The following is a 25,372-nucleotide window of genomic DNA, read 5'->3' as shown; positions in this document are numbered from 1 at the left end:
ACAAGCCAACGACCTTTCTACGAGAACTGCGCACCATAGGGAAACAACTCGGTGTCGACGATGACTTCATCCGTCTGAAGTTTTTACGTGCAGTGCCAAGTGATATTCGACCACTACTAGTAACACATGTCGGTTCCCTAGATGAATTGGCCCGCGTCGCCGATACACTCATGGCCCATGGCCACGGAAACAAAGGGATAAGTGCGTCATCGGTGAACAAGCCTGTACCAAGGGCTCCGCAGAGTGATAATTGTGCCAGTGTTTCGTAGTGATAACCCCACTACACGTGTTTCAGCATCCACTAACTTTCCACTCGGATTAACTCCATTTTACGATGGCCAAAGGCAACGAGTGTGCCGTTACCACCTCTTCTACGGCAACAGTGCTAACCTGTAAACCGTAGTGTATCTTATCTTCAAAGTGTAATAACATCCTGCCTAGCTCGCTACCAATTCACGCCCCCGCTGGGCTGTCTCATCACGTGGATCTCGTCGATTTCAGCCGCAAATACCCTAGACACTAGCTCTGTTTGTCGTGCTGCCGATCTATTTGCGAACGTACTGCTACCCGAGGTAATTCCCCCTTCATAGAGGAATCTCGCTCTGGCAGGATTATGCCCCCACATAACTCTCTATGCACGATTGACATGGCCCGTGTGGTTTTTTAAAATTGTCTTTACGGCGGGAGGGGGGGAACCCCGTCCGAACGCATTGCCCGTTCTCGCACGCTCTAGTGCACTCGGGCCACGTATTGTTTGACTGCTCGCAAGGTAGACAGGTTTCGAATCAGCACCAACCACCTACCGAGCCCCACCCCCGTGGGAGCCCCCCACAGCAGAGTTCTCCACCACCCGGCTACCGGCCAGCAAGGCGCTCTGCACCACCGAGGAGCTGCGGCATCACACCCTCATGGCGGTGGCGCAGGTGTCTGAGCCGGGCGGTGCCATATACTACACCGACGGCTCGGTCGACCCCGAAAGTGGCAGGACGGGCGCCGCTGCCATCACCGCTGGGACCAAACTGCTCGAGAGGACGCCGGATTACTGTTCCACCCTGCAGACAGAGCTTGTGGCCATCCACCTGGCCCTGGAGCACGCCCAGAACCGCCAGGAGGCTACTGTGGTCCTACTTACAGACTCCAGGACGGCGTGGCAGGTCCTCCAGCAGCCGTGCCCCAGCGACAACGTGGGACTCGTCACCGCCATCCTGGGCAGCCTGCAGAGCCTCGCCGCACAGGGACGTCGGGTAAGGCTGCACTGGATGCCCAGCCACGTGGGCGTGCGAGGCAATGAGTCCGCCGACGTTGCTGCAAAAAGAGCCGCTGGCGCCCCCCACGTGACCAGGCACGTGCCACCTAGTCTGTCGTACGTGAAGGCGCGAGCCAGGCGTGCCGCAGCCCACCGCGCCCACCAGACTCACCGGCAGTTAGAAGGAGCAAAAAGTCAAGCTGCTTGGTACGCCGCCACCACCGACTATCAGACGTTGAGCGCCTTCCATCAACAGCCCAGGGCGGACGGCGCACTGCTGCAGAGAGTTAGGCTGGGCTACTGCACCAGGGAGGAGCTGTACGACGGCTTCCAAGGGCAACAGTGCGATCACTGCGGTAGGCACAGCCGCCACCCGCTGCTGCACTACCTACTGTCCTGCCCGGCCACGGAGGCCCTCCGACCAGCGCCGCAGACCCCCGCCCACCCTGCAGAAGGCAGCCTCCTCAGCAGTCGGGCAACGAGAGCTGCCCTCCTTGTCCGCCACACGCCCAGGGACGTAATGCTTGGGGTGCTCAGGGCGGCGCCCCCCCCCTCGCTGACCTCCCTACGCCCTCACCTTCCACCCACTAGGGCACAACAACTCCCCCACTGGCGGGCTGTTGCCCGCATTGTATATCAATGTATGTATAGCTGTACATATTTATACAATAAACCTTTATTAACTTAACCAACGCATTAGTTAACGTCCGCTCTCCCCCGCCCCCTTAGATTTCAGAGTTTTTTTTTCACGAATTTTTCTTGAGAATACGTGACTTAGCGTTATCAGTGCCGCTATGGCGGGTACTGATAACACGGCAGGCGTGACCAAACGTAGGCGTTGCGCTCCAGCTTCTGAACCTTCATCCGGTGATGAAGCTGCTATAGTGATGGCCCCTCCTCGTAACCAGGGTGGCAAGCTCCCCACCTTCAAAGTCCTACCCTCGGCTGGATACGACACTGCATTTGAGGTGGTGAGAGCTTTGGAGAAAGGCCCCCTCCATGGAAAGCTGGTATCCCTCCGTCCCCTCGGCGATGGTAACTTGCTGCTGCTACCTAGCAGTTACCAACTCGTAGAGGAGCTGGAGGCGGTAACATCGTTGGATGGTAAGCCTCTGAAGCTGGAGCGGCTTAACCCAGAAGACAAGAAGCATCGACTCGTGGTACATGATTACCCGACCTCGTATATGACTGAGGCCATTGAGGACCATCCTCAGGTAATCGGTGTCACGACAATGCGCCGCTGGGATAAGACGCCTACGCGCCAGGTCCTCATAACGATTAAAGGCGAGCCGTTCAACAAGATTGACCTGGGGATGTATGGCAGGTATGATGTACGAAGGTACATCCCTGATCCTCTCCGTTGTTTCAGGTGTCAGCGCTATGGTCATCAACAGGCGAAGTGCACTTCGAAACAACCCAAGTGCGGCATTTGCAGCATGCCTCATGCCACCGAGACTTGTCTTAACAACTTCAAGGCTGGCACTGAGACTGTTACTAAGTGCCCGAACTGTAGTAAGAAGCACCATACCTGGCATACCTCTTGCGCAGTGCGTAAAGTTCAGGCCATTGCCTGTAAGGAGAGGACAGAGAAGTGACAGGACTTCATACCTACCCTCCCCCCAGGAACATTTGTATGGGGCAGCAGGAAACACTCTCCTACCACAGCACCACCACCACCTACACACAGCGCTCCTGATCTGAACAATCAGGAGCACTTTCCATCACTGAACCCAGCTCCTACACAGACTAACACAGACACAACCAGCTCCCAAAAAAGCCACGCCCACCTCTAAACCCGTGTCAGCCTCTAAACCTGCGCCCACCTCCAAATCCACGCCTGCCTCCAATCCCACCCCCAAACCTAAAGCCAAACCCACGCCCCCAGTACCAGCCCCACGAGCACAGGACCGACGGTCCCCTCCACCGCAATATCCGTTTGATGTCGTCTCTGCAGTCGCTACCACCCTCGGGGAGAGTGACCCAGACAAGATGCTAGTCATGGTTGACAGGTCCGTCAAGAACGTGCTCAAACTCCTAATAGAGAAGAGGAACCCTAGGCGAAAGGAGAGGACTCCCTCCCCCGCCTCTTCCACTACTTCTTCCTCTTCCTCAACCTCCTCCCCTTCCACTTCCCCCAAGCCTGCCACACCCACTTTTACGGGAAAGCTACACCCACATCTTCAAAGACTAAGAGAGTGTCTTCTGCAAAGCCCCAACGTCATTTTGCATTGAGGCTTGAAGACTCCTCTTCTGATGAGGAGGGAAACGCTCCCACTGTTACAAAGTCGCAACCCATCTTGTCGTCTGACCGGGGAGGACAAGATGAGACTGTAATGGAAACCGACAGGGAAGAACATCGCCCTGTTCAATAATCACTTAAGGTTGCTACAGTGGAACGTAAACGGGTTCCGCAGCAAAAGCGCGTATCTCCTTGCGCTTGCGCAAGAGCATGATTACGATATCATACTTCTCCAGGAGACATTGGTGAGCGATGAGGTGCGATTTCCGGGATATCGCATCTTCTCCCTCCCTCGCTTACCCACTACTAGGGGGTGCATGATCTTAGTCAAATCATCCATCCCCTGTAGTGAGATCATGGACCCTGTATCATGTGGGGATGGTGTAGAAGTTCTTGCGGTTCGACTTCATCGGGCCCACGAAACGTACACCATCTACAACATATACAGGGGCCAGAGAGCGGAACTGGACCTTGGAGAAATATGTGCTCTTGCTGCGGACAGGCTCCTCATCATAGGAGGGGACTTCAACGCCCACCATGATATTTTGATGTCGCCCCATGGGCCCAATGTCGCTGGGTGCCACCTTACGTACTAGATGAATGCCCTGACATTGCGTTGTTGAATGATGGAAATCCGACGCACGTGCAAGGTGGACGACTTGATCTGACCTTGGCGACGGCCACTCTCCTCCCTAGGGTAACCTGGGAGGTGCATCCTATTGTCACTAGCGATCACTTCGGTGTCTCTGTGCACATACGGGATGCACCACCCATACCAGCTGTATTACCTGTTCCCAGGTGGAAGACAGTTTTGGCAAACTGGCTAGTAGTGCTGGGCAAATACCGCTAATTTCAATATCGAAATTATTGGTAAACAAGTTACCGAAATTACCGACAGTTAACCGGTAAAAGACTCGTGAGGTAGTAGTGACGTCACAAGTTCGAGTCGAGTTCGAAAAATCAATGTTTTTGTCCTTTAATAAGCTATATCTCTGGTTCTATTTTACATATTGTTTTTATTGTTATGTCATTGTAAAGGGAAAAGGTCATGCTTTAATTGGTGCTACTATAGTATGCTATCTAGTATCTACCGCGCGAGTGAGTGAATGGAGGGTGTCTGAGGGTGGGTGTGGTGCATACATTTTCGTTCGTGTCTGCATGCAGGTTCATGTTTGGAGGTGGTAGTGGTAGGCAGCTACCGGTAAAGTTACAGGTTTTATCCAACAACCTTAACGATAGCTTACCGGCAAACATTCTGCTACCGTTAAAGCTTCGTTAACCGATAACTCGATAAGCTATACCATAACACTCAGAGAGCGGTAACTTCGGTAAGCACGTCTCGGCTTGGTGGTACTGAGTGACGTGCTTACCGAAGTTACCGCTCTCTGAGTGTTATGGTATAGCTTATCGAGTTAGATAGATAGACTTTATTTGGCAATGAATCAATATACATGAAGTGCAAATAATGACAAGAATACATAGTTCGGAATAATAATTGCAAATTGCCGAGGATAACACAAAAAGCATGTGCGCTTATTTCCATTGTGGTCCTCATCAGATTGTTATTCTACACTAAGTCACACTGGCAACATACGTAGGGGGTTAAGGGGACCAGAGACAATCATGAGTAATACCAGTCAGAACACATATGACACATAAACATTGTTATAGTTTTGCTAATCGGTTTTTGCTTTATCGGTTAACGAAGCTTTACCGGTAGCAGAATTTTTGTCGGTAAGCTATCATTAAGTTTGTTGCCGATAAAACCGGTAGCTGCCCAACACTAATGTACAGCCTTGCTTTAGCCCTACAGATACTGTACTTAAAAAGTGTAAGATGCTTCCCCCCCCAAACAACAACAATCACAGCATTCATGGAGAGTAATTAGGAATATTGGAGGGCAGCCAAACTTTTTAAGCATCTCCCACAGTTATGTACAGTTCACTATATCAATAGCCTCTGCAAGGCCTATGAAGGCTTTATACTGGTTTTGGTGTTGTTCTGTCATTTTCTTAGCATTTCCCGTGCAACTATCTTTTCTTTCCTATCCTCCTTCACATTTAGCAACTCCTTAAAATATTCTGCCCATCTTCCTCTTACTGCTGTCTCTTCCATTATCATTTCTCCATATGCACCTTTTATCTTTTCTTCTCTACTTGATTTGATTCCCTTTCTCATAATTTCCCTCCAAAAATATCTTTTTATTACTTTCAAAATTTTGTCATATTCTTCCCCCATTTTACATCTGCTTTCCTTTTTGCCCCCTTTATCTTATGCTTTACTTCTCTTCTCTTTTCATTGTACCTCTCCTATGATTCATCCTATTTTGCAACCAATCTGTGAATGCTTGTTTCTTCTCTTCTACAACCTTCTTTTGCCTTTCTCAGATAACTGAATAAAGAGATTTGCTAAACCATTGCTAAATTTCTCCCCTTGCAAAACGGCCAAATAACCTAGGGCAATTTAAGATCTAGGGTTAAACTATGGGAATCATGCATGGGTATGACTGCTCTCACACACATAACATACACACAAACTCTCTCTCACACACAGATGCATGCACTTACACAAACTCTCTCTCATACTTACACACACACACACATATCTGGAGGGGGGCAGTTGTTCCCCATTGAAATCCAGGGTGTGTTATAACCTTTGTAATTGTGGTACTCCCCCAGGTAGGCGTAGCTCCTCTTTGGGGATCGGTGCCATCTGCGCAGAGCTGATGGCCAGGGGTGGTTGCTGCTGATTGGCCCCCAACTCTTGGGGTTGGGGGGTGGTCCCACGACGTAGACGTTGCAGCTCCAGGACTATACACCAGACTATACACCCTTCATAGACAGTCAGACAAAACTCATAATGCATAATCTCAAGCACTCATCTGCCTGTGGCCCTGATAACATAAGCAACATCCACCTAAAACACATTGGACCACAAGGTATACACGCACTCACAAACATTGCAAACTACAGCTATTCACACAACACTATACCCGACATCTGGAAGCATGGTAAAATAATCACCATTCCAAAACCGAACAAAGACCCAACAATCCCAACATCGCACCGCCCAATCACATTTCTCTGCACCCCCTCTAAAGTCATTGAACGCCTAATACTTAAACTTGTCACACCATATATTCCCCTTGCTGACTCACAACACGGTTTTAGGCCACTACACTCCACAAACACTCTTCTGACAAACCTCACACAAAGAATTTTAGATGGCATCAATTCAGATAGGCCCCACCACAGAACACTTCTTATAACATTGGACATTAGTAAAGCTTTTGATGCTATCCCCCGCCACAACCTAACAAATAAAATATATAACACAGACATGCACAATAACACCAAAAGATGGCTGGCCAATTATCTGGCAGGCAGGAATGCTCATGTGTCATATAATGGCCAATCATCGCACATCAGAAACATTAAGAACGGAGTACCACAGGGCTCAATTCTATCCCCCACATTATTTAATCTATACATGCATGACTTACCCACACCAGACACCTCAGAAATACAAATCTCTTCCTACGCAGATGACATAACAATCACATGCACACACCGTAACACAGACAAAGCTGCAGAAATAATCCAGCCTTACCTTGACACACTCAACACATGGTTCATCACAAACAGACTCAAAATAGCTCCAACCAAATCTACAGCAACACTTCTCACCAACTGGACAAAAGAACACAAATACATACCTCATCTCTACATCAACAACACTCTAATACCACACACAAACACACCGAAAATTCTTGGTGTAACATACGATACATCCATGTCTTTCAAACAACACCTCACAAACATAAAAAACAAATGCACACCTAGACTTAACGCACTTAAGTCAATCACTGGAACAACATTTGGACAAAACAAAGAAACTAATATAACAATATACAAACAATGCATACGCTCAGTGATGAATTATGCGAGTCCTGCATGGGCTCCTAATCTCAGTGAGACACACCACAACACCCTTCAAATCATACAAAACAAAGCCCTAAAAACAATTACAGGCTGCACAAATACAACACCTACAGACCATTTACACCATGAAACAAAAGTCCTCAAAGTCAAGGACCACCTCGACATGAGAGGCACACAAACACTTGCTGCAGCCACCACAAACACATCACACCCGCACACACCAAGAAACATTAAAACTACACCCAAAGACCTTTATTACGCACAGATACTCTCTTCTCTTCCTCCACAACCACCAAATACCAGCCTCCGGAAACATATTCATAATCATATCACTCACCACTCCATTAACACACTGAAAGACAACACACTGCTGCATGCCAGACCCCCTGATATCCACCCTTCTGAATCCTCTCTCCCACGAAAGGACAGAGTCCACTTGGCCAGACTGCGATGCGGTCACCACCCAGCACTTCTAAGCTACCAGAAGAGGCTGGACGACCGTGTTGTGAACAGCTGCCCAGGATGTAACACTTCACCCCATACCATACAACACATAATGGAAGACTGCATTATACACAATCATGCACGCAAACAACACAACATACACTCTATAAAGGATTTGTGGGAAAACCCAGTTTCGGCTGTGGCCTTCCTTGGGGAGACGGGACTGCTCGGACAGACAGTCTAGGGAACGACAACAACAACCTTTGTAATTTGTATTAAGTAACTTGCACACTTAACTTACCTCTCAGCTTGCCAAGTGTAAATGAGGCTTAATTCCCTCCTGGTGTTTCAATATAGTGGCTACGAGGACACAATGTTCAAACGCTGAATACAAATTATGCAAGTGAATACCCTTGTGGCAAAGTATGGGCACTGATCACACATAGGACTTGAAGTGTTGTTCCATACTGGTAGATGTGGAGTTAGCTTGTGCCTTGTAGTGAATGTAAAGATGCAAGTATTTAAATCCTCTCCCCCTATGTCGATGGGAGGTGAACACTATCAATGGAGCTGAGGACCGATTCCTAAGGTTGTCAACAGTAAATTGCATGTTTGTTATGGCAATGCTAACTCACATCTTCCAACACAAAACAACGCTACTAGCTCCACATGGCTAGATTTTTGTTTTTGATGTACCCCTGGATATTCTGAAACTTAATATTTCAGGGGCATTGTTGTCTGAGGCTCATGCACGTTCAAGAACTCCATATGCTTAGCTGTTTCACTCACCAATGTAACAAAATGATTGACATGAAGAAGCTAGAACTTTGTGTGGTTCCCAATGGTGTGCCAATTGGGAGGAATAAGAGGTGTATGTATGATCTCAAAGTGAGGAGCACATGCTTGAAGGCATGTAGCTGCAGCCAAAACAGTCACTTTTGCCCTTATGCACTTTAGGGACTTTTTGAAACAAGATGGAATGACAGCCTCCTGTATATCCTTCAATACAAGTCATTACTCCATATGGGGCTATACGAGTATAATGCTAGTAATAGGAACTATCACAAACTAGTAAACTGTCCTGGTCCAAAATAGGTCGTGGACCATGAGGCCTTCAATGGATTATACTTAGATAATGCTCAGGCCAAAGTTACAACCTGCAGTTACAGGACTCTATAAGGAAAAAAATCATCCAGGGGCTCAACTTATTGGGCAAGTCTGGGTCAGATTGGCCAACCTTGTAGTTGAGGTCAATTCCCTCACACTTTGGCAATGTATTCCCAACTTAACTCAGTGTTATGCATATGGCACAGAGATGTAGATGCTAGGTAGCTGAACCCAAGGGGACAGCCTTCAAACACAGCACACCCACTACACTACATAGCGGAACACCCAGACATGCCAGGAAACACAAATACTCTCTTCTTCTCCTCCACCACCAGACACCAGCCTCCAGAGGGATATTCATAATTATATCACTCACTGCTCCATTAACAAATTGAAAGGCAATACATTAGTGTGTGCCAGACCCCCTAATATCCATCTCTCTGAATCCTCTCCCCCCAAAAAAAGACAGAGTTCATAGGGCCAAACTGCAGTGCAGCCATAATCTAGTCCTTCTAAGCTACCTGAAGAGGCTGGATGACTGCATTGCAGATATCCAGCATGCAACACTTCACTCCATACTATACATTATGGAAAACTGCATTGAACACATTCATGCACACCACTAACACAATAGACACTCTATAAAGGATTTATGGGAAAACCCCTTTACAGCTGTGGTGTTCCTTAGAGATGGGCCTGCTTGGCCAGACAATCTAAGGAATGACAACAACAATAACAACTCAAGGGCATGCGTGTGGAGTCCAGCCAAATTTGGTGGTTCTGGATGGAGTTTTCCATTTCAGAGGTCCACTTCTACAAGAAGCACCTTGGCTAGAAAGTTCACATGAAATTCACAAGAAGTCTCATAGCCCTTGACCTGTGGGCAAGATAATGGCCAAATTGGAGTGCATCATGGGGTTGGGAGGTGAATTGTAAGGTTGGCTAATTTTATCATAACTTGTCCCAAAAGGAAAGCATTCCACCTAGGGCCCAAGGGAGTGTGGGTGAGACCCAATCAAATTTGAGCTTGTGATCATTTTTGCTGCATCTGCTATATCCATAACTGTATAACTCACATTTCTAGTTCGCAATGAAACTTAATTTTGTCATTTTCTAATTTTGTAATCATTTTGACATGCATTTTGTTGGGAATACTGTCCCTATGACTAGCATGATTTATATTCTCAATTAAATCTTTGCAATGTAAAAATGGACTATGGGTGGGATGGCATATTAACCAGGTAATACTATCAAACCAACAAACACTTCGGGATGTGACAGTGCACAAAGATTATATCTATAAACATACTTGTAAACCTTAAAACCCTCACCCTCTGTAGACACCATTATTAAGTGTCCCCCATTCCTGATATATCTCTTAGTTGTGAGAGAGAGAGAGAGAGAGAAAAAAGAGGATGAGACCAAAAATATTGTATTTTGTGGCAAAAGGGTGACAGTTCAATTGAGCATCACCCAACTTCAATTCCTGCAACTTATTGCATGTAAATGATGAATTAGGACTTGTGTGATAATTAGTTTCAGTCTTTTGAGAGAGAGGAAAAAAAAATATATATATATATATATATATATATATATATATATATGAGGTAAAAAAAATATATATATATATATATATATATATATATATCTGACCTAGGGCAGTGGGCGAGATGCAGGGATGACCAGTTATCCAGGGGGGTGCCAAGATTAGAGGGAGCAAAAAGGGTGGAGGGGAGTGGATTATGTTAGGGATGGAATGGGTGGGAGTGGTTTATACCTTTGTTTTTTGGCTACCTCCCTTATAAGGGGGGAAAAGCCTTTGATATATGTACGTATATATGTGTATATATATATATATATAGAGAGAGAGATAGAGACACATGGGGGTGGATACAGATGGAATACAGTGGGAAAGGGAAAGAGAGGAACCTTGAACCTAAGCCACAGAATCAGAGCTAACCACCTTGAGGGTATTGATGAGATCTGAAGATGAGTGGCAAGGAAAGAACTTCTTCTATGCCACAGTCTCACAGGACCAACCAGTACAGGCTTCCATCACTGGTCCCACTATGGCTATGTTACCAAACTGGTAAAAGTATTTTACCATCTTAAAGCAATTTTGTTTTCCAATGACATATTAATATGTTCAAAGAACATATTTTTTAGGATAAGTTTGAGGAATGCCATAATTTCAAATATATTTTATAATAAACAAATTTGTACTCAACAATATATAAAAAGTATTTACAATTTATATATAATCTTATCATACATATATATATATATATATACATATAGTTATATATAAAACAGACTATGATAACAAGACTGACAATGGGGAGTTGGTTTCATTTACTAACAGATTCAAGTATTCTGACCATCTCGTTCAGTAATTTCATTTTTCTACTTTTCATACTTGCTTTTCCCTTCCTCAACTCCTTGTTTTTTAGCCTAACCTTGGCAACATTTGCTACAGATGGCTTAGAGGGCTTTATTCTCTCTTCTTCATCAGCAGGAGTCTGATGGCTTACCATGAAAACAGTCTTTTTAGTATTATCAACAAGAGATTTGGAAACCACAGGACTGTCTTCCTGATTTTGTATAGGACTATCTGCATCACCGGTCTGTATCAGCGACACCACTGAGCTTGAAATTTGACCCTCATTTTTGGGCTCAACTTCTGATGTGAGAGACTGTACTAATTCAGAAGTATTTTCTGTAACCTCAACTTGTGTTATATGTGATGTAGAGGCCAACAAACATTCTTCACCTGATGTTTCTTTATCAAGAACAAGAGGATCATGTATCACTACAGAGGTGTTCGTGGGAATGCCACTGGGTGCTTCTGAAACTCCTGGACTAGTTTTCTGGTCGACCAACCTACTCATGGTCATACACAAGTCTTCAGTGACTTCGCCACTGTCTTCTATCAATGACAACACTGAGGACGAAAAGTCTACATTTTGATCTTGAACATTTGAGTTAGGGGCTTTCTCAAAGACAGTTTTGACTTCGGATTTCAGTACAGATTCAGACTTTAGTTCAATTTCTGTGCATGAAAAGAATTCCTCTTCCATTATCGGACTACTACATTCAACTGGTTCATGTTTGATTATCAAATCTGGCATGAATTCATCTCGTGAAGACGTTTTCGGAGGTTTCATCACTTGCCAATCTGAGTTTGAATCATCTGGATCAGTTTTAATTTCATAAGTTGACCTAACGGCACAAGGAACTGATTTTGGTTTCATGGAAGTAAACACTGTTACTGGGTTCAAATGAGGTGATGTTGTCTGAGGGTCATTTCGGTTCTCCACTTTCTTTGGGGAACTGTGGCTTATAATGACTGTTCCAATGTTACTTATATTTTCCATTTCTTCAAATAAATTCTTGCTTATGCTGATTTTTTGAACACTAGTTGGGCTTTCTGCCTTTTCAGGAGAATCAATGTCTATACTGAGTGAAACTAAATCTGGCATATTCTTCTCTGGTAATAATTCTTTTTCTGGTGATTTTTCTACAGTGGTGAAATCAAAAAAGTCTGGCAAAGAGGGTAGTTGTATACTTTCCTCATTTTCTTTTGATGTATTACCAACTTGCGAAAATATTGGACTGTTACAAGTATCATTCATTGGCTCTGAAATTAGATGGGTACCATCTGCACTTACAGCTTTGTCATCCTCCCTTAATATGTTACCCAATTTATAATCCTCTGTATCAGTATCCTGATCAACACTACTTATCCCTTGGGACCCCACAGTAACAGTTACAGTTATGGCTTCTTCCCCAGAGGTATTCTTGATTTCTTTAGCCCACTTGTTCTTGTATGTACGAATGACTAAAGGCGGACATGCACTGCCTTCCTGACTTGCTTGATTGCTATCTGACTGATCACATGGTTTCTGTTTTGCTTCATCACTAACAGAATTTTCAGAAATGCAAGTAGATGTGGAAGATTTAATGATTTCTTTGACTAACTCTTCCACACAGTCATCTTCACACACAAGCTTCCGCAAGGAGGCAAAAGTGGCATAACGATACGAATCCATTAAGTGTTTCAGAGATGGAATAGTTTTCTTCTCTGTCAAACTCTTAATCCTTATCAACTCAAAAAAGCTGTCAAGCGCATCTAAATTCAGGCGTCTTGTAAAGAGAATCTTCGTGTTGTGTTGTGTCCTCACATCATCCCATAATCCTGTGAGAGCTGAAATGTTTTGTACCCAACCATCCTGGCACATTATCCTTCCAGGTCTGTCCACTAGCTCCCATTTATTAATCCACTCCTTGACTCTTTTCAAGAAAGATAAGTGTCCTGGATCACCTTGAAAACCCCTCTGAAACTTTTTTCTGCCATTTTCTGATAAACTGTTGAAGACATCAAAAAGTTGATCAATATTGTAGATAAAAAATGCAGTATCTACAGCCTGAGCTGATATTGAGTTCAAGTTAGCATGTGTTTCCAATCCAGCAGCTACTCTGTAACTCATCGTTTCTGCTGCCATCTTGACTCCCGTACACACCCGATCTTTGGCTATCACATGTGGGTGCATTAGCCGTGGTACCAAACGAATCTTCATTTTTAAATCTTTTTCATACAATTCGTTTATGTGTTCCCAATTTGCTACTTTCCTTTGTACTTTAATATTGTGATCTTTGAGTGTATCTCTTGTCTTGATTAAGAGCTGTGTTGGGTTGTACATGCAGTAGATTTTTGTATCTCCATTAAAAAAAAAAGGGGCTTCTGGAATGACACCCATCTGCTCATAAAATTGGATGGTTGTGTTCGATTGGTCACACATCACCACCCGTACTGGAAAACCATATTCGTCAAGCTTAGAAATACACGTGGAGATGATGGTCTTGAGCATGTCTCCCATGCTGATAACGTCCTGGAGGAGGAAGTATCCCAAGAGCTGCTCCCATTCCATCCTAATCCCTCTCACCATGACACACAGAGCATTGATTGTTCCACTTACTCCATTTCCAGTCTCTAATGGTTCATTTTCAACTGGGATACAACTGAACTGTATAGAGCATATTTTGTCATTTACTTCAACATTATCCATTCGAAGTTTGAACAACTCGAAAATTTCTTCTCGGAAACCGGGCCCTTTGGATATGCCTTGCATCCATCCAGCAACACTTCGTTTTGAAGGAAGAGCAAAAATCTTGGCTAAGAAATCATATGTATGAGGATATTTGTAAAAAACTTTACTTACACACTCTTTTTTCAGTGATGAAAATCTTCGGCCATGTGCACTTACACTGGACCTGAGCATCATACAACCCAGAATACCTATCTGAAATCTGTCAAGACATGTGGCTGAATCTCTTAAAATTCGTGATGGTTTTCGTGCTTCCTTTAAGCTAATTGAAGTCTCTTCAAGTTTCTCATATTTCTTCTTTAGTCGAGCATACCTAACCCTGTGTTTATGCAATAACTTAGTGTTGTTCCTTTTTAACTGGTCCACCACACCCTTGGTGACAACTAAATTACATTGGCACTGAACTGCTTTGTCTCTCCTTGAACCATTCATGGACATTCCTGTCGTCACTGAAGGTAATTCTGATATAATTCTCACTGCAGACCCTTGCGAAATATGCTTTACTAGATTCGACTCTGATGAGCATTTCAACGATGCTGTATTTTGTTTCATGGGAGAGGGCTTTGATTTATGTCTCCCTGAAGATGCTTCTGGAGATAATTCACTAGAAATCCCTGAGGAACTTTCTTTCCCCAACTTGGGAAACATATTTAACAATTTTCCGGTTTTAATGGACATTATATTGTTTTTTGGCCCTATAAGGAACACTTTCTTGACCTTGTCTTCATCAAGGCCTCGCAGCCCAACTGGACCACTGGTGAAATCTAAATCTAAATCACTTTCCAGAGTCTTAAAACAACTGGAACTTTGAACATTGCATTTTTCTATTAGACTACATATAGCCTCTTTTTCAAGTTGAAACCTATCTCGTGAATTCTTTGTACTGCTATTGACAGCCTCTGAAGATGTGTAATCATGGTCAGATACAGGATCTCCAGAACTTGCATTATCTAATGGCAGCTCCAAATCATCTGGCTCTGTAAAGAAATACAGTTATTGATACATTTTGGACTCAAATGCATCCCCCCTTAAAAACAGAAGAAAAAGAAGTAAGTGATTTTGTTATAAAAGAGGGAACTGCCAAAAAGATGTCCTTGAGCTTGAGTTTTTCCATATCTAGCTACCTCACTGTAGGAATAACCCCAGCATGAGGTAATGATGTTCACTATATACATGGTTAATGAATTAACAGGAACAGGAAAGTGAGTGCACATTAGTTCTATTTCCAAATCTCATAGAATTCAAAAATCTTCAATAATGTTCTAGATTTTAACCACTTCCATATGGTGAGCCTACGTAGGCATCATGAGGAGCAAGTGGGTATGTGATGATGCCGACGTCGGCGTCTTGATTATATTTAATGTAGTTGTACCTACGTAACCTCCATTCTCTCTAAACTGGCTTCATCATATTTTCTATGGTTATCAAAATTCACGGGTGAAAGAGAACGAACGATTGAGCACTGACTTTATTTTTTATAATGAGATTATAGTCGAGCAGCTAATGCTGCCAGATGTGCGATGTGCCCCGGAGTGAAGAGGTTAAAACTTTTTGTCATGACTACTGGAAATTTCATAACTTTACATTAAAAATAGGAAACTATCAATATAGCAATTGTAGGCACTGGTAAAGCTTCTTACCTTCTGATAATATTCTTGCATAGTCATGGCATTCCATAGCTGACACAACATCAAGCTGGTCCTTTGTAGGAGGAAGTGGTTTGGACACACTGTTGATGGCAATGTCATTTACCTCTGTTTTTGCACAATCCTGGACAGACTTCACACCTGAAGTTTCTGTACATTTTCTTTTGGAATCTTTACATTTGTTCGAGTTACTGGCACTTGTGTTGGAGTTACTTAAATCAATGGTTTCTTTATGTTTCCTTTTAGAATTCTTGTATGTTCTAAGATTGCTGTCACGCCATCTTGATTCAGGCAGTGGAAAATCTTCTATGAGGCACTTTTCTATTGGTTCCATTTGCATGTCATCCTTCTCCAACTCTTGGGAAAAAACATGAAAGATTTCACATATTGACACATGCACATTTGGTTTAAATTGTATGCTCAATAATGTACATATCACACATACACATACATACTCAATAAGGAGACACCGCTAAATTATAGGCCAGTATCACTAACCAGTACAATAATGAAATTATGTGAAAGGATTGTGAAAGATTGATGGACCAAATATCTTGAAAATATGAACATTTTGACAGTTAGTTTGGCTTCAGAATCTGGAAGGTCATGTGTTTCATACCTTTTAAGCTTCTACTTGAGAGTGACTGATGTGATGCAAGAGAGAGAGGGGGTGGGGGATTGTGTGTACCTTGACTTACAGAAGGCATTTGATGAAATACCTTACAGTCAACCTATGTGGAAATTGGAGCATGTTGGAGGAGTGAGAGGCAAACTACCAACATGGACGAAAGATTTTTTGAAAGTAAGATACATGAGGACAGAAGTAAAGGATAAGATATCAAGGAGGAGAACAGTAATGAGTGGGGTTCCACAATGTTCAGTGCTTGCACCAATAATGTTCCTTGTCTATGTTAATGACATGATGGAAGGAACAACAAGCTATGCCAACATATTTGCAGATGATGCAAAAATCATGAATGAAAAATGAGGAGGACTGTAGACTATCGCAAAATGATCCAGACACCATTTTTGCATGGAGCTAAGCATGGGAAATGAAGTTTAATATAAAAAATACAAAGTACTGGAAATGAGCAGTAGTAGCAAAAGACCATGCAATCACCATTTCTGTATGGAGCTAAGCATGGGAAATTAAGTTTAATATAAAAAAAGCAAAGTAATGGAAATGAGCAATAGTAGCAAAATATCATGCAGGCACCATTTTTGTATGGAGCTAAGCATGGGAAATGAAGTTTAAAATACATACAAACATATACCAAAGGCCCCTTACACAGGGGGTAGCCAAAAAGAAAAAGGCATAGAAACCACTCCCACCTATTCCATTCCCTATATATTCCACTCCCCTCCACCCTCCTCCCTCCCTCTATCTTGGCACCTCCTGGGTGACAGGTCATCCCTGCATCCTGTTCACTGCCCTGGGTCAGAAGCAGTGTCACAAGACACAGTACATCCACAGCAAGGATGCTTCATAACTTCGGCGACTCCCCCTCTCCGTCCCCTCATGAAGAAAAGGAGAAGACGGGGAGAAATCCCTTCAGGCTGCGTCAAATTTTTTCTCATACATACTTCCTCACCCCCCATCCCCCACCCACTTTCCCTCATGCATCACAGCATCATCCATACACAACCCTTCTCCATTCACCCCATCCCCCACCCACTTTCCCTCATGCATCACAGCATCATCCATACACAACCCTTCTCCATTCACCCCTATCTTCTGTCCTCTCCCGTCCTTCCTCAACAGACATTCCTATCTTTTGTAATGCCCCTTTCACCCCATCCATCCATCTCATCCTAGGATGCCCCCTCATATTCACTCCTTCCACCTCTGCCTTCCACACCTCTTTTACTAATCTTTCTTCACTCATTCTTTCCATTTGTCCAAACCATCCTAATACTCTTTCATCAACCCTATCTCCCAGCTTCCTCTCCACCTCTGTTCTCCTCTTCACCTTCTCATTTCTCACTCTATCTAGCCTAATAGCCCCTATCATACTTCTCAGACATTTTATCTCAAACACATTCAAACTCCTTCTCTCTTCCTCTCTTATGTTCCATGTTTCTGCCCTGTACAGTGCAGTTGTGGGAGAGACATACAGACTACTGCAGGAACCCTGATCCGTCCGAGACTGGAATATGCATAAGTAGTATGATCCCTACACAGAGTAAAGGATACAAGCAAGATCAAGAGAATACAAAGGGTAGCAACCAAACTGGTCCCCAGACAGGTAAACCATATGAGGGAAGACTAGAAGAACTGGGTCTGCCAACTTTGAAAGATTGAAGAGAAAGAGGTGATATGATTATAGTATTCAGGTCACTAAGGGGATAGACTGCATTGACAGAAGAGGTCTCCTGATTAAACATGGAAAGGCTTGACAAGGTCATGGGAGCAAATCAAGAAAGACCACATATCTAACGGATGTGAAGAAATAGTTTTCCATTAAAATGCATAAATACCTGGAATAGCTTAGGAAATGATATAGTCCAAGCACAAACAATACACAAGTTCAAATCTAAAGATGATAATTGGAAATCAAGGATATAGATTACGCTGGAGCCATACATGAATCTGAGGCTAGGTAGGATTAATAATTCAATTAGAAAATAGTAGACTGGTTCCAACAAGCATTGCTCCTTTTCCTGTACACTACAATTAAGCACGCCCAATTTCTTGCTCACCAGAGTTCAAGCACCAGCCTATGGTGCAGTGATGCTGACGTTTTCAGCCCTAAGCAGGACTCAAATTTGGATCACTGAACTATCAGTCAAGAATGGTTCCACTGCACTGTGTGTATTTACCTAGTTGTATTTTACAGGAAGGGGAGCTATGCTCGTGGTATCCCGTCTTCATATCTCATTTTATCTAGACTGTTTTTAAATTCGTGTATTGTTTTTGCACACACCACTTTCTCATCTAACTTGTTCCAAATGTCTATTACTCTGTGGGGAAAGCTGTTCTTTTTCATATCTCTTCTATAACTGTCTTTCTTGATTCTCTTTCCATGTCCACTTGTATTTCTACTATCCCATTTTATTAGATCCTCTCTATCAATAGTTTCTATGCCTTTCATGATTCTATAAATAGTTATCAAGTCTCCTCTCTCTCTGCTCTAATGTCTATAGCTCAAGTTTTGCTAGTCTCTCTTCATATACAGTATTTTACGGCTTACAAGACGCACTTTTCCCCCTAAAAAGTACCCTGAAAAATACTAGTGCGTCCTCCAAGACAAATGTTGTATGGTAAGGCAACACCCAGGCTCAAGTGAGCTTGGACACTTGACCGATAGTGACCAGGATTTGTATGTTGAGTCATTACACTATGATGTTAGCTTAAATACTATTTAATTCAGCCTTTTATATGATGTAAATTCAGTACTTAGCTGTTTCAAGTATTTCCAATACCATAATCCTTCCTGAAGCCTACTCAGCGTGTGGAGAAAACGGGCCGCTCCCTCGTCTCATAACAACACACACATGCATATTTTTTATATTTTTAGTTTATTTTTATGAAAATAAAACCACCCTTGGACAATGAAAAATGTATAGTATATTTACTAATCACCAACTAGTATCATCGCCATAGAAAACAAAATCGGACAAGAGATTTCGTAATGTAAACAACACGTCCAATACGTGTCGTTGCCCGCCACTAAAACAAGAAGAAGAGATGGACTGATTCACTGTGTGTACATATTTACATATGGTATTTTTACTTACATAGTTGTAACTTTGTGGTGAGTGCTCCAGCAAATTTGTAATGAGTGCTGAGACAATAGTGTCTTGCAGACTCCTTGCTTCTTATGTTTTTGTGTTCAGTGGTCGGGTATATGGTGAATGTGTTCTTGTATGAGAATGACTTTTTTTTCTTAGAAATTTCTTTCAAATATTAGGGTGCGTCTTCTAAGATGCAGCGTCTTGCAAGCCGTAAAATACAGTAATTGTTCTGAGAGTGTTGGTGCCAATTTTGTAATTGCTCTTTGTATTCTTTCAAGTTTTGTTATATATATTTTTTGTACTTGGTGACCAAGTCATCTCTGCATATTCCAATCTTGGTCTTATCAAAGTGATTAGTATTTTCTTCACCATTTCTTCATCCAAGTATGTAAATGCCACTTTGATTGTTCTTATCAAATTATAAGTTTCTCCAAAAATTTTGTTTATATGTTTCTCAGGTGACATATTATTCATAATGATGACTCCCAGGTCCTTCTCATTTTCTACTTTTTTTATTTCTTCTCCCAATTTATATGATCCCACTATTCTTTTTTTGCTTCTTCCAAATTCCATTATACTACACTTCTTAATATTGAATTCCATCTCCCACTTCCTACACCATTCCCATACTTTATTGAGATCACTCTGTAGCGACTCACAATCTTCTTCAGTGTTCACTTTTTTCAACAATTTTGTATCATCCGCAAAGAAGCTCATATAACTTTCAATTCCTTTATCCATATCATTAATATATATAGCTAACATTATTGGGGCCAGAACTGTTTCCTGTGGAACACCACTTATCACTTTATCCCAATTAGAGTGTTTGTTTCTTATCACTACTCTCATTTTTCTTTCATGCAAGAAGTCTTCCATCCACTTCAGCAGTTTGTCCTGTATTCCTCCTGCAGTTTCTAATTTCTTGAGCAACTTCTGATGTGGCACCTTATCAAAGGCTTTTTTTAGGTCTAGAAATGCACAATCAGCCCATCCACCTCTTTCTTGTATTACATCTATTAGTCTTGAATAGAAACACATTAAGTTTGTGATGCATGATCGTCCTTGTCTGAATCCCAATTGCCTTGGATTTAGTACGTTGTTTTTTTCTGAATGCCTTACCCATCTACTTTTGATCATTCTTTCACAAATTTTTGCTATTGTACTTGTTAGAGAGACCAGTCTATAGTTAGTCGGGTCTTCCTTGTTTCCCCTTTATATATTGGTACTATATTTGCTCTTTTCCAATCTTTTGGAACTTTTCCTTCTTTCAATGAACTGTTTATTAGGCTATGTATTTTGTCTGTTAGTTCATTCCTGCATTCTCTCAAAATCCAGTTTGCTATTTCATCTGGTCCATGTGATTTTCTGACATCAAGATTACTCAAGTGTTTCATTATTTCATTCCTTGATACTTCTATCTCTTTCATAGGGGGGACTTTCTCCTCCCATTCTATATCTCTAGGTTGCATGTTCTCCCTTGTAAACACTGATTTAAAATGCTTGTTCATAATTTCTGCCATTTCTATTTCCTCTGTGTATTCAACTCCTCCTTGCCGTAGTTTCTCTAATTCTTGTTTGTTTTTCAGTTTGTTGTTTACATATCTGTAAAATAGTTTTGGTTGATCTTTACATTTTTCTATGACATCTTTTTCATATTTTCTCTTTTCTTCTCTGCACACTTGTACATATTCATTTCTATAACTAGTATATATTTTCCATTTTTCAGGTCTTTTGTCTTTTTTCCATTTTATCCAAGCTTTATCTCTTTTGTCTTTTAACTCCCTACATCTTTTGTTGTACCAGCACTTTACATATTCTTTTTCTTGTTTTTGTCTTGGGACATACTTTTCCACTCCTTCTTTATAAATTTTTGTCAAAATATTCCATTTCTCTTCTACTGTTGTTTCCTCCTTGTGTATTCTTTCCCAGTCTGCTTTTTGAAAGAATTCTCTTATTTTATCAAAATTTGTTTTTTCATACATCAATCTTCCCTTTCTATATTGTTCATTTTTTTCATGTATTTTTCCTCATTTAGTTCCAGTTCAACCAATATGTGGTCACTTTTACTTATTGGTGTCTTATATTCAATCTTGTCCACTATTTCAGGTTCTGATGTGATTATTAGGTCCAGTCTCGATGGTTCTTCCTCATTTCTATACCTAGTATTCTCTTGAATTCATTGCGTCATTGTATGTTCTATAATCATATCAAGTACTGTAGTATATTTCCCCATAGGTCGTCTCCACCCTTCACTGTCATCTCTTCCCAGCAGATTTCTTTACAATTAAAGTCATCCATTATAACTATTCTTCCTCCATCTTCCATTATCTTATTTAGTGTTATCCTTGTGTCTTCTAACATACTTTTGTGTTCTCTCTCTTCCCACAAGGCCGTTTTAGGAGGAACATAATTTATTACAAACTTTGTGCTCTTCCCATCCCTGTCCTCCACTTCCATCATAATTATCTCTACTCTATTCTTGTAGTCCTATTTTGATTATACTTCCTCACATTTATATCCATCTTAGTCAGGAACATAACTCCACCCCTTTGTTTTACCTCTGTTTCTAATTCAATAATGATATGCACCATGTCCTACACTGTTGGGTGGTAGTGGACCTTTCAATTTTGTCTCTACAATTCCCATTATGTTCGGTTCTTCTTCAGTTAATCATTCAGTTTGTTCAAGCCTGTTATTAAGCCATCTATATTTGTGTAAGACACTCTTAATTTTCTGCTACTTCCATTGCGTTTTCCGTTTCCCTTCTGTTTTCCTCTGCTATGAACCATTTCCTCACTTTCATATTCACTACTCTCCAATAGAATTTCTCTTTTTCTGACTCTGTTCTTTTCTCGTTTTTTTCCTTAGCTTCGTCTTTTTGTTTTTTCATCTTTCTCTTTATTCATTTCTCTTTTTATCCATACCTTTTTATATTGTTCACTGTCTGCTAGTTTCCCTGTTTTTGCTAAGATATTCTCTGCTGTCATTTGTGACCTGAATTTAACCTTAATTGGTCTGGTCATATCTGTATTGTATTTTCCGAGCCTATACATTTCTTCTATTTGTTTCCCTATTTCTAGTTCATCTTCTTGAACTACTTCTAATAAATTATTTACTTTTTCCTTTTCCTCCTTCATTCTTGTAGTCCTATTTTGATTATACTTCTCTTCCATCCCTAATATAATTATATATTTCTTTTTATTTGCTAAGTCTCTTACTATATTCTCCTTCTCCTTCATCACTTTAATAACTGTGTCTGTAGTTTGTTCTTTCATCTGCTGTTCCATTATACCTCTAAATTCCATTTTATTGTTCTCTTGTATTTTTTTTCCAACTACTTACCTCTTTTGCTATGGACTCCTTATTTTCTTTATTATTCCTCTTTAATTCCTCAGTCTCTTCCTTTACTTCTCTTAACTGTCTTTTAATTCATCTATTTCTTTAGTTAGATTTTGATTCTCTTTCCTTAGTTCTTCCAGTTTATCAACTTTCTCAGTAACTAGTTAATTGGTCAATCCTAACCTCCCATTCTTCGTTAATTTGTTTTAGTTTCTCCTCTAGATTTACTAGTTGGGGGAGGTTGTCACCTCCTCCCTCATCAAATCCATAAAAGCAGTTATCTTCTCTTTCCATTGAGCTGCTATTATCTATATTTCTGCTCTTGACACCTCTGCTTCCTTGTTGTTTGTCTGTGTATTCTGCCCCCGTTTGTTTACGCCTCTCTTAAGATCCAGGGCCCGTTCGTCCCCTTCCTCATTTCCTTAGTAATCCCTCCCCTTCTCCTTTTTCTTCACCTTCCCACTACACCACGAGCTTTCCCCTTTGCTATTAATACAACATAGGTATTTCCTTGTCATTGTGATTCTCGTAAATGTGTGTGTGTTTGTGTGTGTGTGTGTGTGTGTGTGTGTGTGTGTGTGTGTGTATCACTGTATCTCTTACCTGTTTGAGAATTAACTGGCTTTTTTGGTGTCTCATCTGGTTTTTTGGGTTTCTCAGTCATCTCAGCCATTTCAGTTGGTTTTTCAGGTACCTCAGGTAGCTTTTCAAGCATAATGACTGGCTTCTTGAGCATCTCATTTCCCTCTTCCATATCATCTCTGGTGATCAAATCATCTGAGTAAAAAAAAAAAAAAAAGGTGCAAAGTTTATCTGGAAAACTTCTGGAAATTTTTATAACTACACAGCCAATCATAACTATTCACACAAAAAAATGCTATCTTTATGCTGGTCTTTGAAAGAATGCATATAAAATGCCTGGTGAACAGGGAAGAAAGCGTGGAAAAAGTAGGAGTGATAAACCTACAGCCTTACAGAGGCTGGGAACAGTCCTCAGGCCCACCTACAGGTACCTCTAAGAATAAATTTTAGATTGTTGTCTGTGACAATCAACACCGTGTGAGATCGAAACCTTTATTGGTACGACGTTTCGCTTGTTACAGCTTTTTCAAGTACTGACATATGGCAAACACTTTGAGTACATATAGGCCGACGGGGAAGGAACTGGGAGAGGCTATCAAGGAGGGGTGGGTGGTAGGTGGAGGGGCGGAGGGTGTGTGTGTGTGAGAAGGGGACGGGTGGGACTTGGTGGAGATAAAGGAGGACATTTCGGACAGTTTGTTGAAGTGGACTAAGGGGGACATTTCATACATTTGAATAATGCGGGTAACAGATGGATGACGGGTGGGACTTAGTGGAGATAAAGGAGGACATTTCGGACAGTTTGCTGAAGTGGACTAAGGGGGACATTTCAAACATTTGTATAATGCAGGTAACAGATGGACGATAGGAGGGGCGATGTTGAACATGCCTCTGTTCTACTCAATGGTTTTGAAGCTTTGAATGGCGGCCGCTTCCAGGCATTTCCTCCTCACCCTGTCTGGTTCACTAAAAAGAAGCTCTGCGTTATCCCAATCCATCAGGTGGTCGTTGGTGTTCCGGTGGATAACACAGGCGTTGGTGGTGATGTTCTGGGAATTGTAGCGATGCTCCCGGATCCGGGTCTTCAGGTCACGGGAGGTCTCGCCGATATATACTTTATCACATCCAGCACAGGGTATGCGGTAGACACCAGCGTTTTTTCCCCACATCTCGTCCCGGCTGTCACTCCTTCTAGAGAGCTCTTTGATAGTCCTGCTGGACTGGCCCACTACCTGAATGTTGCAACGCCCAAGTGTCCGGGTGAGGGTGGTGGTGACGCTGCTGGCTGGAAGGATAAGCCTCCTAGCTGGATCTTTCGTTGGTTCCCACCCTTCCATTATTTTGAGTGCCTTTTTCTTGCACTGGTGGATGATGCACTCTGGATATTTTAATTTCTGAAAGACCTCCTTTATGTGCCTAAACTCGTCCTCTAAGAATTCAGGGCTACAAATTCTGAGAGCTCTGAGGTAGAAACCTATAACTACACCTTTCTTAATACTGAGGTCATGGTGGGAAAGGAAGTGAGTCAAATTGTCCTTATTGGTTAGTTTCCTGTAGACTGTAAATTTTAAAAGATTACCATGTTTGATGATAAGGGTATCCAAAAATGGAAGGGAATTGTTGACTTCTTCCTCCAAGGTGAACTGGATGGATGTCTCATGGGTATATTGGGCTTGTGGGTTTTTGGGAGCGTTGGAGGCACTTGCCAAGGACCCCGCCGTCAGGATCATCACCGCGGACAAAGGTGGAGGAGTGGTGGTGATGGACGCATCTTCCTACCTACATAAGATGACTGACCTCCTCAGTGATGAAAATACTTACGCCTAAGTCACCCAGGCGAAAGTGGACGTCGAGAAAAATAACTTCCTTAAGGCAGCCAGGAGGATTCTTAGGAAATCAGAAACTGGTAAGTGTTTACTTCACCTCCTGCCAAACCTCCAACGTCCAGCCACCCTGTATGGGCTCCCAAAAAAGCCACAAGCCCAATC

The 25,372-nt window shown here is 42.2% G+C and overlaps 1 protein-coding gene across 1 annotated transcript; it reads right to left on the bottom strand.

The window, feature by feature from the left end:
* Nucleotides 1–11,163: 11,163 nt before the first annotated feature.
* On the bottom strand, nt 11,164–23,579 carry LOC143032317 (uncharacterized; the record flags this gene model as incomplete). Its single annotated transcript, XM_076196852.1, is given in 3 exon segments — nt 11,164–15,059; nt 15,723–16,085; nt 23,406–23,579. Coding segments are annotated over 3 exon segments (4,271 nt in total), but the record flags the coding sequence as incomplete, so codon positions are not given.
* Between the last annotated feature and the right edge of the window lie 1,793 nt (nt 23,580–25,372).

The sequence above is a fragment of the Oratosquilla oratoria genome, chromosome 13, assembly GCF_046742065.1.
Source record: "Oratosquilla oratoria isolate Oo_2021 chromosome 13, ASM4674206v1, whole genome shotgun sequence".
Taxonomy (NCBI): domain Eukaryota; kingdom Metazoa; phylum Arthropoda; class Malacostraca; order Stomatopoda; family Squillidae; genus Oratosquilla; species Oratosquilla oratoria.
The sequence above is the reverse complement of the archived record's forward strand: the minus strand, read 5'-3'. Positions and strand labels throughout refer to the sequence as shown.